Genomic DNA, 12,968 nt, shown 5'->3' on the forward strand with positions numbered 1-12,968 from the left:
TTTTCTGAAATTCAAATGTAACTGGACATTCTGCATTTTATTTGGCAACCCTACCTCTTGGGTCAGTGCAAAGTCACGAGAAACTCAAGAAACTTTTCCAGCCCTCTCCAGCATAGGCAGACCATACTACCTTAAGGCTGCTGCAGTTGCAAGCACAGGAGACTTCTATATGTGCAAATAAAGGAAGTGGAACCAAAGGGGAACAAGCAAAGCTTGTGATAGCAGGGAGTCAATCTCCATTGCATTTGGCAGAATCTCAAAGCAGACAGAGTTAGGAAACCTAGATAGTGGGAAGGAAAGGATTCAGATGTGCCCTGATTGGAGGCTGCTGGTATGGGGAAACTGTTGGTGTGCTAACTTGAAGCAAGGCATCCTATGCAATTGGTCAGGAGTGCGTGCATATTTAGCTTTTTTTGGGTTGGTCCTAAGTTGGGAGCAGGGACAAAAATTAGGGAATCTGTCAGTTTTAAGTCCTAGTGTTTGAGGTGGTTGTTATAGAGGTTATTGTGTGGCTTTCTGGACCACTTGCTAGAGATGGTTGCTCTTATTTCCTACCAGTGACTTGTAGTTAGCAGGCTGATTTCCTGATCTGATCTCACTGAGAGAGGCTGATCTCACAGCTTCTCTGATTTCCTGGGCTGGGTACTATCAGTAATGGTTTGGTTTCCTGGGTTGGTTCTGCAGACTGGATCTGAGCTCTACTTTTATAGATGGTCTCACCATTGTCCATTTGTATATCTACTGTCTCATCTGGAAGATTTATCACATCCCTAGACTTCAACAAGGTTATCCCTTGCTCAAATCTTCAAACTAAATGAAGCTGGTACATGACACAGAGTCTCCACACTCACGTCTAACTGAATTACATAACTTCCAACCTCCACGACCCCTTGGTTTTATTAGATGGTGGGGGTGCAGGTGGGGATGGAAGAAGAGGAAAAGGAAAGGAGGAAGAAAGAAGAAGAAAAAAACCCAACCCTGCTCAATCTCATATATATTTTCCAATCTTTCCCTACATGTGAACTTAGACTTTTCCTCAAAAGCCAAGAATTTAGGTTTGTTGTTCTCAGATGATTTGGCTGATAATCTTAATGCAGGGAAGGTCCCCTTATCTAGCTGCCTTAATGAAGAAAGGTAAGCAGAAGCTGGATCTTCAGACAGCCCCAGGTTGTCCAGGGTTGGGGTGAAGTTCACAATCCTGGCGCTGGAGGGCGCTCTTGATCCTTGCAGGAGCACCTGCAATCGCTGCCGGCTCAGCCTCCTTTGCTCTCCGTTCTTAACAGGTTGCAGACACAGCTGAAAGGCAGCTTCTCTCCATTTTTAATTCAGGGCTCTCTGTGACTTTGTGGAGCTGTATACCCTGCGGGGAAATGATATCAGCCAGAGTTGTATCAAAGAAACTGACCACTAGGAGGTATGTATGGTAAGGGATTAGTCACAGGGACTTGACCCAATGTGGGAGTTGGCGAAACAGTCTCTGTAAGGCTGTTGTCTTCAGATCTGGTGCTGGAGCTTCTAAAACCATACCTGTGTTACCCTTTTTGGCTCCTAGAGAATCTGAAGACTGCTGATACCTTTTTTCCTTCTTCCTTTTAAAAATCAGCTTTTTAAAACAATTTTTCCCTCCGTGTCTTTCCCTTCTCCCCCTCTTTTCATCCCGATCCTATTTGTATTTTGCAACCACTGAGCTACATGGTGAATTTAAGCACCAAAGAAGTACACTATGTTTGAAATAGGGGACAGGAAAGAAGGCACAAGGGGCACCTGGGTGGCTCAGTAGGTTAAGCATCTGCCTTCCACTCAGGTCATGATCTCAGGGTCCTGGGATCAAGCCCCACATCAGGCTCTCTGCTCAGCAGCTGAGTCTGCTTCTCCCTCTGCCCCTCCCTCTGTGATTGCTCTGGCTCTCACTATCTCTCAAATAAATGAATACAATCTTAAAAAAAAAAAAAAAAGAACGAAAGGAGGCACAGGATGGCGGTAGTGGCAGATAGAAAGCCTAATGTAATTTTTCCAGTAGGATGAGCTATGAGCTAGGACTTAGGATCTGGGATATCTAAACTGCCCTATTTACAAGAATACATTCCTTTCATGCTGACCCAGGCCTAGAAGACAAGGAGCCCAGACAAGCAGTCAAGAAGCAAAGGCCCCAGTTATGGCTCTGTCATTATATTGATTCTCCTCATCATTTTCTTCACTTTTCAAGTACGTCTTTAAATACTAAGGTCATTGGAAACTCAACAAAACTATAGTTCAATAATCACTACCATTCACAACTAATCAATCCACTTTTGTTCCACGTGTAAAGATTGTTATGAAGCCTCCCCCTTAGATTCTCACTTCAAAAAGCCTTTGCTAACAAGTGTAAATTAGTCCATGGTCTGGGCAAAAGTTAACTCTTGGACATGGATAATTATTTAAATGTATCATATTTGGTTAATTTTTAAGAAAGGATTTCAGATCTCCATTTGGATGCCTCACTTCTAATGTTCTGGAAGCTCTCTTCAAACCAATGAATGGAGTCACACAGGAAGGTTGGATTTAGGATGGGTGTCAGCCCCATTTTCACATTTGAAACTAAGTATAAGTTTTTGTTGAAACTCCTCTTTCACTACCACGCTGGGACAAACTTGCCTTTCTACCTAACTTGTCCTGAACCAGTGGAAGTGGCTAACGGTTTAGCTTTTTAAGTATTCACATCATCCTTTCAGTGCAAATCCTATTTGGTATGTGTCAGATCCCTAACACAGAGCTCAGCACCTGGAACACAGTATACCCTCCATATTTGTATATTGCATGACCTAGAAGTCAGTAGTGGAGTCAACTGTGCCACCCATGTCAGTAATGAAGATCTGATGAGCAGATCAAATAAATACTCTCATAATTCTCAGAAAAAAAGAACAACCTAGGAATCCTGAATATGTCACATTGTAATAGTAAAATTTTTATGATTAAAAAAACTGGCATTGCAGAAAACAGGAAAATACAAAGAAATTCAAAACATCCATAATCTCACAAGATGGTGTTGTTAACATTTTTATGTTCATATTTTACATGTAATTGTCTGTGAAATTGGGATGCTCTTACATTTTTATTTAATATTGTATTTTTTTAATAAAATAATTTTTTATTGGTGTTCAATTTACCAACATACAGAATAACACGCAGTGCTCATCCCGTCAAGTGCCCCCCTCAGTGCCTGTCACCCATTCACCCCCCCCACCGCCCTCCTCCCCTTCCACCACCCCTAGTTCGTTTCCCAGAGTTAGGAGTCTTTATGTTCTGTCTCCCTTTCTGATATTTCCCACACATTTCTTCTCCCTTCCCTTATGTATTGATAAATTATTACATTTTTTAAAAGAACGGGGTTTTGTGGGATCATATATTATTACCCCAGCTCTATCAGAGTATTTTTTTTAGAGCTAAGAACACCCTCTACCTGAATTCTACACATGAAAAAGACATTAAAAGATGATGTGAACTGCCCACATCCCCCTGGCAGCAAGAAGACAAAGGCAGACTCTCAACTCAGCTGTTGCTTCTGAGAATCCAGGGCTCCCCAGTGCGTGCTGTCCAGCGTGTGTCTCCACCTTTATAATGGCTCTATGTGGACTGTTGGAAATGGGTCTTCCCTATTTTATTCATGATCCCCTGTCCTCCCTCTCCTGTTAATATGCACGTCACTCAAATCAAGATATTCTACTTCTTTGGTGGTTTACTCCCTCTTCTTCCCACCAGTATCGGCCGGACCAGCTTGATGACTACCTAAAGCTTGCAAATCCATAAGATCTTAGATCCTGATTGGGACAGCTTCAATTCCAAAAACCCTAATTAAGTCTACCTTTGTAGCAGGTATTTTGCCCTAAGACCATCCAGGAACAAAAGACAAAATACTGTCCTCTTTTGGAAAGGTTCCTCCATTAACACAGAGAACCCCATGAAAGAGTGAAAGGGAGGGTGACGGAAGAGGAACATGGCTTTTCTCCTAATTTCTGGCTCCAGCTACCTGTCCAGGCCCAGCAGCACCTGGGATGCATGCTCAGCTGAGTACACAATGGAGTGTTGTGTCAGCTGGCAGGAATGGGAATGATCATTGAATTCTGAGCTAGAAGATGATCACAAAGCTGCTCCATCTTGAATGGGTTTTATTCCTTCTATTAGATGTATTCTGATTTATGAAGTGATAGCCAGGAACCCAGACCATCAGCTTTTGCACCCTTATGTCACATGCAGCACAAACCCTTTACTTCTGTCTCTGGGACAGTCCCACTGGCTACTCTGGGCCTCTCTGTCTTGGCACGTGGCCACTTTCTGGGCTACAGCACAACCCTGCTATATATTTAAAATTTTAACCAGCACCCTTGCTTATCATTATCTTTAAAAATTCTTGGAAGTGGACTGAAATGTTAATTATAAATTTGGCTATAATTTGACAAATATAAATAACTTTGTGTTTTGTAATGTTCACAGAACCTTTCTACACTGGTAAACAATGCCTACATAGTACTCCTGAATCAGGTAGAGTCACTACAACATAGTGCAGGTTAAAGAAAGGATTTTTTCAGTTCACCAAGGATATTTCCCTAAACCCTCTCTACCACACTGCCTTACACCAGGCTCTCCCCAGCCAAAATCTTACTTCATTCAGACATGACCTGGGACCTATCACTTCCTCTTGTGCTGCTTAATCAGGCAGAGGCAGCTACAAAGATCTGATGAACATTAGCTCTGAACTCTGGAATGATGAGTTTTTTTCCCTTCTCCTGGCTGCTAAGCAAATGAACAGACTTTACTCTTATGTGTTTAAGGAGAAAAAAAAAAAAGTTTGCCTTAAAATAGGCACCCACCTCCAAAGGCACTCAACCTGCGTATGGAAAAGTGTGTGGGATGTGTTCACATCCTGCATAACTTAGAGGAAATTTTCTCTGAATATACTGTCCACAGGATGCAGCCCTGCTTGGCCTTGAGTTAATTAACTAGAGTACCTGATGAATAAATAGTCCCCAAATAGCATTGCATAAACTTCAACAGTTCTTGAATGTTCTTTACTGGTGAGGCAACACAAAAGAAGGATTTACTTAGTGGAGGAAAAGCGCTAAGGAGAGGGATTATAAAGGAAAAATAAGCATCCTGGAAACAGACACAGCTCCCAGGCCAACTGCTTCCCCAAGACTCTCCACTCCTAGTTTTAAGTGGCTCAGCAAATGTTTGCTTCTGCCATACTATGTGATTTCAGCCATGTAGTCCCTTTTGCTGGTTCTTAGTTTCCCTCTCTATGAAGTAGATAGCAGTATTCGTTTTTCCCATTTCTCATTTTCTCACATCCTCTTGGGAGGCTCTCAGTGAAACATGAAACATTCAGAAATTGTCAGCGAACTTCCACATCTCCCACTGGGGATAGAAGAAGTATTGATCCCAGTAGGCTTTTATTACCGTGTGGCACTTACAGAGACTTACAGAAAAGACAAGCAAATAACACAAAGAGAATACCAAATGGATCATGCGTGTACATTTGAAAACAAATATTTAGACATATACACGTAGCCCTCTCCATCAGCCCATTCACACACACAGAATAACTACAAAAAGGTAGTAAAGAATAGGCAAGAAGAGATACAGGAGCAGATGTTCGTTCACACAGCCACGCTGGAAAGCAAACCGACCTACGCTCACCCTTAGATATTCTTATCATCCTTTCCTACTGGAAGTTTAGATATCAAGCCAGTCTTGACTTCTGGCGTGTGGCCAGCCCTGATCTTCACTAGCAGTCATGACTGCCTGTGGTGGAAAACAAGGGTCCAAATGCACATTTATGGAGGCGCTGTACCAGGTACAGGGAACATTGAGCGTAAGACAGTCCCTCCTGGGAGGGCTCACATCCAGTAAAGGAAGGAGAGGTGCAAACCGTTACAAATCCATAGGAGAGTTCTGTGACAGAAGTGAGTACAGGAAACGTGGTCCAATTCTGTCCTCCTGAACTCTAAAAAAGAAAGACAACTCTCCTCCATTCTTCACAGAACAAAATGCAGGCCCAGAGGTATCTGGGTGGGCTGTGGCCCATGCTGCCTTCTGCCCACCATGTTGAGCCCATCACGGAGCGCTCAGTGAAGAGATTGTAGAAGGAGTGGGCAGCGGTGGCCACACACTGACCCTGGGTGAAAGGAAGAATGAGAGAAAATAACCAGGAGAGCAGTGAGAAGCAGGGCTAAGGAACTAGAAGGATGTTGCCTTTGCCCCCTCCTGTCTTTACCTCCCTGTCTGCCAGCAGGGGGCAGGCCTCCTGCCACTTGGGAAGAGAAAAGCCAGGAAGCCTGATGAAGCACCATTCCCATTTTCTTCTAACTTAGGATCTAAAGAGTCTTCCTGACCCTTCTCCTGGCCCTGGTGTCCCATTTGCCCCGATCCAGCCATGGACCTGAACTCGTCCATCCTAGGTCCGTGAGGGCATCTGGCAATGGTGATCCCCAAAACACAAGGCACTCAGTCACCTGGAGGATCAGTCAGGGATCCCAAGATCTCAGGATATTAGTGATTTGAGGCCAAATAGCCCAGCCCCTTCACTTCACAGATGAGACTGAAGCCTTAAGTGTGGAGTTCATTTGCTGCCGGTCCCACATCACGTCGGTGAGTTAAGGTTGGTTCTAGGATTGACAAGATAGTCAGTGAGAAAGTTGCAAGTTGAGAAACTAAAGAAGACCCAGTGATGATTTGGGCTTTTGTTCATGGTCAGATATCTCATCATAGGTGCAGCTGAGAATAGAACCTAGGGCTCAGCCATGGCCCCTGGAGCTAATGGGTCTTTTTTACCTGCTGAAGAATGGTTACATGTCACTTCCAGCACAGGCAGAGCTGCACACAGGGCCCCGGACTAGCCAGTCCATGGTACAGATATGTGAAGACATGGACCAAAATTTCAGCATCTTGATGAAGAAAGCAACAGAGTAGGATGGGGAGATAAAGGGAAATAGTGGAGCCAGGCCTAGTGGTTTGGGTTTTTCTTTCATGTTCTAATTTTTGAAGCTGCAGAGAGCTCCTCCACACATCTTACAGAAAAAATCCTTGGTAAGGTCCTACCGTGAGGTCTGGCACGAGACACCTGAGGTCATGATGGTGGGTTGGGGTTGATGGGGTGCCAGATGAGAGCGCTCATAATTCCCGTCTGTACCATCTGGGCACACGGCCCTGAGAATCTCCCACTGTCCCCTCCCCCATACCAGAGAGGGTGGCTAGGAAGCTCTGACAACAACGGAGATAAAATGGAAGCAAAGGCCTGTCTCATGGCCACAAAGAAGGGGAACCTTAGAACCAAACCATTGTTTACAGGATGCACACCTCCCGAGCTGGAGACTCAGCCCAGCAGAGTGGGGCCTTCCTCACAAGGGCCTGGGGCAGGGCTGCCTGCATCTGTGTCACTTACCTTGACTCTGCGGCACATATCTGACTCCACCCCATGGATTGAAGAACATGGCAGACTTGCAGGAAGGTGATCTGCTCTGGCTTCCTTCCTAATATACAGAAGACCTGGAGAGGAAGAAAAGATTATGTCAATTCTGGGGACCTTATTTCTTCACTCTTCTCCTGAGGCCTCAACTGTCATGAACAACAGGGTGATTCTGCCTGCCTTACTGGAAGGGAGACTAGAACTCAGGGAAAATAACACTAGTCAAACACCTGGATACCATCTACTGTGTTCAAGGTACTTTGCATGTTTAAATATTCTATAAACACTCATAATAGTATACACTTTAAACTTACCTACGTTTTACAGATGGGAAAACTAAGGCATAGACAGATTGAGTAGCTTGCCCAAGGTTATTTGAACACAGTCTGGCTTCAGAAACTGGGCTCCTTCCAATATCTTATCCCACTTCCCAGAGCACTGGGAAGAGAACTCAGGTATTGAACACCCAGGCTGGGACACAGACAACCATAAGACAAATTCCCAAATGTTCTCTGCTCAGTGTTCATTTGTCAAGTTTTTTTTAAAGATTTTTATTTATTAATGAGACACACAGAGAGAGAGAGAGAAAGAGAGAGAGGCAGAGACACAGGCAGAGGGAGAAGCAGGCTCCACGCAGGGAGCCCGACGACATGGGCCCAGGTCTTCAGGATCACACCCAGGGCTGAAGGTGGCACTAAACCGCTGAGCCACCTGGGCTTCCCCATTTGTCAAGTTTTTAATAAGAAAGAGCCCCCTCCCTTTCATCACTCCCCTAAAATTATGAACCTTGCTGCAATCCCACTCAATCCTACAAGCTTTCTGGATTCACAAGCAAGGTTTCTTCTTGTCATTAACACTTAAGAATGGCTTTTGCTGCTTGATGATCCTTGCCACTTAATATTAGGGTTTTAAATTTATCTTTTCATTTTCATTTAGCTTAGAACCTGGTTGCTCACAGGGGCAAATGCACACATTTATGCAGGTGCATGAATGAAGAGGGGGAGTGCATGGGACTGTGGTGATGTGAGATGTTACACCCCTGAGTGTCCACTTCCACTAGTGGAACCGAGGTTTTACTCTGAGATCAGCCTCAGATGTGGCCACCTGGGACAACCCTGAGAACATCCAACAACAGTGCTGGAGGGAAGGCTTCAAACAAGGCACCTCCAAAACCACTCCAGACCTAGCTAGCAGAAATAACTCCCTACAAGTGTGTAAGAGCCAAAGCAACCTGGCACTCAGAATTTTGGGCAATTCAATGGCCTTTGAGAAGCACCACCAGCTCACGTTTGCCATCTTCTGGGCAGCAAGGGGAAGCTCATCCGGCCTGCTGGTCCTGCTGTTGGTGCAGCAGGCCAGACAGGGCTGGCTTCAGCCACAGTCCCCACTGTTCCTCTGCACCTCCTGCTCCCACGGTGCCCACCCGCCTGCCCAAAGATGCCTGTTAGCACAGGAAAAGGAGAAGCTACCAGAAGTATTAACAGAAAGACTCTCCAAAGGTACTCTAGCCTGTAGCCATTCAATCTTAATGAGCACACAGATTTTCTGGTCAGCTTGTTTGTTGAAATGCAGATTCTGAATCAGTGCACCTGGGGTGGGACATGAAATTCTGCATTTTCAACAAGTTTCCAGGTGATACAGATGCTGCTGGTCTGGGGACCACACTTTGAGCGACAGGACTTCAACCCATCATTCAACATCCCTCAATTCAGCATCCAGATCACTACCTGGTGACTTGTCAAGTCTCAGATAGATTTTTTTTTTTTTCTGTAAGGAAACTACTTGCTCTTCTTCCAGTTGAACAGAGAACAGAACAGCTAAAAAAATATGAAAAAATATGAAATATCTACCACTTAGCTCAGTGTGTGCCAGGCCCAGAGCTAAACACTTTCATACATTATCTATTTCAATCATCTTCCAGTTGTTTCCTTTTATAAAATAACTATTATTACCCCCATTTTATAGATCAAAAAATTGAGGCCCATAAAAGGTAACTAAGCAGCCCACGGCTACATAGTAAGTAACTGGCAGAGCTGAGATTCAAACTGAGGTCTTCTGGGCCTCTATGGAACCAACCAGTTCACTGCCTCCCATCAGAAGTCTCAGGAGTCTCAGGTGACACCATCTGATCAAGATCCATTTTTACAAAGTGGATCCTATCAACCCGCTCTCAAGGCCTAACACTGCTATGCCCTGCCATCCCCTTATTCTGAGCCCGCTTGGATGGTAACCTACTGGCCGGCAGAAGTAGCCATAGTTAGCCAGGAACAAGGTGGCCATGAACCAAGAAGAAGACAGAAGGAAAGATCAAGTCATAAAGCATGTTCTGCCATGAGACCTACCTACCTGGCTCAGGGCCTGTGAAGCTAAAACCTCCCCCGTCATGTTCTGGGTACCACCATCCCTCCCCAACCCTCACTGATAGTCAGCAAGTGACTGCTAATCAGAGCAACTCCATGGAATGGCTAGAGCAGATGCTGGGACTTGAAGACGTCTTGCTGGTCTCTCAATTGCTTTAATGTGCACAACTATGGACCACATAACCACCCTGGACACCTATTATGTGTGAGGCCCTAAGTTAGGTGCTGGAGTATGAGAGGAACACCAAGCTGTGCAGACAACAGCCCTGCCCCCAGTGAACTCGAAGGCTCACTGAGGTGGAGGAAACAACCCTTACTTGTAAGGTTGGGGCCAGATGAAGAGTAGGAACCAGGAGGTGTTCTAGACATTGGTAGCAGACTGGAGAAGGAGGAGGCCCTGGGCAAACAGAGGCGAAGGGAGGCAGCTTCACACCAAGGGAGGCATGCTGGTTACCCAGACCTCTTCCAACTCCAAGGGATCAGTCAGAATGCAGTGGAGGCTTCCACCAGGGGAGGAGCAGCCACAGATGCAGAGAGAGAACAGACTTGATTAACAAGGAGTCTTGAAGACTATTTTAAGGAGCTTGAACTTTATCACTTAATATTCATATGACAATGACATGTTGAATAGTACTAAGCACTTCCCCGTGCTAGACTCTGTTCTGAGCACCAAGCCACCTCCCTAAAACAAATCAGACAAAAATCCCTACCTTGCAGGACTTCCCAAACTGGTCAGATAGGCCAAGGGAGCTACGAAGGGCTTCTGAGCAAGAAGTGGATGTGGGCATGGCAGATTCTCAAAGGATTATGGTGGCAGCAGAGTAATTTTTGCCACAATTAAATGATAAGCTCTCTGGGCATGTCTCATGTCTCACAAGTTATCTGTATCTTCCACATGGTACCAGGCACCATGCTGGGCCTGACTTTTAAAAGTGAGACATGGCCCTGCTTTGAAGCACTTGCTCTTTGGAGGGGAGACCAACAAAATCTGCAAATTGTGGGATGGCAGAGTGTTGGTAAATGCTTACCAGGCTGCCAGGGTGGGAGAAGATGGGTGGATTGTAGTGTTGGCCAGTTCCTGTGGTGTAAATGCTCCCACCACAACTGATCTCGAGCTACCAGAAAGTCACTGAGTGTGGAGTTGGGGAGAGATGCGTGCAGGCAGTGCTCTCCAGCTGGAGAATCTGGCCCTAGTTCCCCCCAAGGAGAAGGGAGGTGGAAACCTAAGGAAGGAAACAAATGACCTGGCCTTAGAGAGCCAAGGAAGGCTTCAGGAGAAGCCTGGCCTGCTGAACATGCAGGAATTTGTCAGGGCACCCAGGACAAGAGCATTTCTGGCAGGAAGCAATTATGTGCCAAGGCCTGGGGCCCATGGGGTGAGGCTGTGGGCCTGGGAAACAGTGCGGCATTGGAGATGGCAGGTGTGCAGGCTGCCTAGGTGATGGAGCAATGCTGAGCCTAGAGAACTGTGCGAGGCTTCTACACCCATCCACAGAGGGTAAGGCTGCCAGGAAGCCTTCAGAGGGCCACAAGTCTCTTTTGGTGTGTAGGTATTTGGGAGGATCATCCCATCAGCAGTGCAGAGGTTGGGCTGGAGGAGAAGAGAGACCAATAGATAGAGGAGGGAAGCTGAGAGGTGTGGCTGTCAGGACCTGCTTCTTCAGGTTTGACTGCTTCCTAGCTGGTACACTGAGGCAGAGGGGTTGGAGGTGAAGGGGCAAGCTCTTTAGCCAGAGCGCCTCACTGCCACCTGCCAAGTTACTTGACCCCTCTTGTCCCTGGCACACACTTTCTGTGCCCTGCCTTCCCTGAATTGTAATCACCCATTTCCACATCTGACTCCCCACCTAGAGCGGGATCTCCTGGAGGGCGGTTGTGCCTTCTCCAGTAGCAACTCTACAGGTCCTCACAAAACCTGGCACCCAGAGCACGCCCAGTGCTCATGCTGACCAACCATTCTCTGAGAGCAAGGTGTCTGGAAGGAACCCCATGTTTGGGGCTCAGAACACTGAGCAGAGATGAACAGAGCCTAGGTAGAAACAGGAGATGTTGGGAGTTCTATTAGGTGAGTGTGTAGGGGGGTGGGGGAATGAATTCTATCTTGCTTGCTACTGACTTCTATTTTTCCATTTAAAGAATAGGAAAATGGAAAATGGGATCTGTGTCTCTACAAGGAAGGCAGGATCACCAGAGATGGAACAGAACCCCAGCTCCTACATGTGTCTGCTCCAAGGCTTTCAGCATTCTGCTGAGGCAGATCATGGTCTTTGGGCACCCTAAAAAAGGAGGAGACTCTAGAACTCTGCAGGGCCCCACTGGCCTTACCTCACAGAATAGATACCCTGAGAGAGCTACCAGGCCCGGGTTGTAGGCAGCGAGGGGTCCTGCTAACCTCAGAGGCTTCCATCTGGACATGAACCAAGGACTTGCCACCACCAGAAGAGAGAAGACAAAAAGAAGGGGGACAGGGAAGGGTGAGTGTACCAGGAACCAGGAATCCATCCTCAGGTCTAGAAAAGCAAAGGGGCAGGGAGACAGCCGAGCTGGCCACCATGCCCACCAGCCCCGAGCCCTCCCCTCAGCCAGTTCCCAAGGCCTTGCTCAGTCACCATCTCTGGTTCCTCAAACGTCAGACATCAAGATGGGGTGGCTAAACAAACAAAAGTTCCCATTAAATGACATCATTCCCTACCTCCGTTTTCAAAGGCCCAGGTGTATTTATTCCAGAGCGTCTCCAATGTACCAGCCATGTGGGCACCTGTAAGTGAGAGCAGTGTTTGTTCCTTGTCCAAACCACCTTCCTCTGCTCACTCTCTCCCTCCCTCACCACATGGCCAGCTGAGGGTCTACCAGGTTCCTCAGCCCCCCGCCCCATGACCACTGACTGCAGACCTCCCCACTGTTCCTACCTTTGGGCATTGGACAACCACCCATCATGCACCTCTGAAGAGACTCCACTGCCCATAACTTTGTTCTAATCCTCACACCCTTTGCTGCTCCACTTGGGATCTCCAGTCTCTGCAGTGACCCTCAGGCTGCAGTTCCCAAGGGTAAGAGATGTGGATATTGTGCAGTGAGCAAGGGAGAGGGGTACAGAAAGCTCTGCTGCTCCCCCTTCTCTGGCTCCATGATGCCTGCTCCTTCTGGACATCCCTGGCTTCTCCTGC

At 46.5% G+C, this 12,968-nt stretch overlaps 1 protein-coding gene across 9 annotated transcripts in view; it reads right to left on the minus strand.

The window, feature by feature from the left end:
• Window positions 1–1,326: 1,326 nt before the first annotated feature.
• LOC112669066 (uncharacterized) overlaps window positions 1,327–12,968 on the minus strand; it is a 32,055-nt gene continuing 20,413 nt past the window's right edge. For 2 of the 9 annotated variants that reach the window (XR_007406325.1, XR_007406324.1), the window contains 3 exons: window positions 12,494–12,559; window positions 7,418–7,521; window positions 6,019–6,641 (listed from right to left, as the gene is read on the minus strand). Coding sequence is in view for 1 of the 9 variants with exons in the window: in XM_049102353.1 (XP_048958310.1) it covers window positions 6,617–6,641; window positions 7,418–7,521; window positions 12,127–12,303 (306 nt within the window). In the remaining 8 variants the exon portion in view is untranslated. The other 7 variants (XR_007406326.1, XR_004809786.2, XR_004809785.2 and 4 more) reach the window with 7 other exon arrangements.

The sequence above is a fragment of the Canis lupus genome, chromosome 27 (assembly GCF_003254725.2).
Source record: "Canis lupus dingo isolate Sandy chromosome 27, ASM325472v2, whole genome shotgun sequence".
Taxonomy (NCBI): Eukaryota; Metazoa; Chordata; class Mammalia; order Carnivora; family Canidae; genus Canis; species Canis lupus.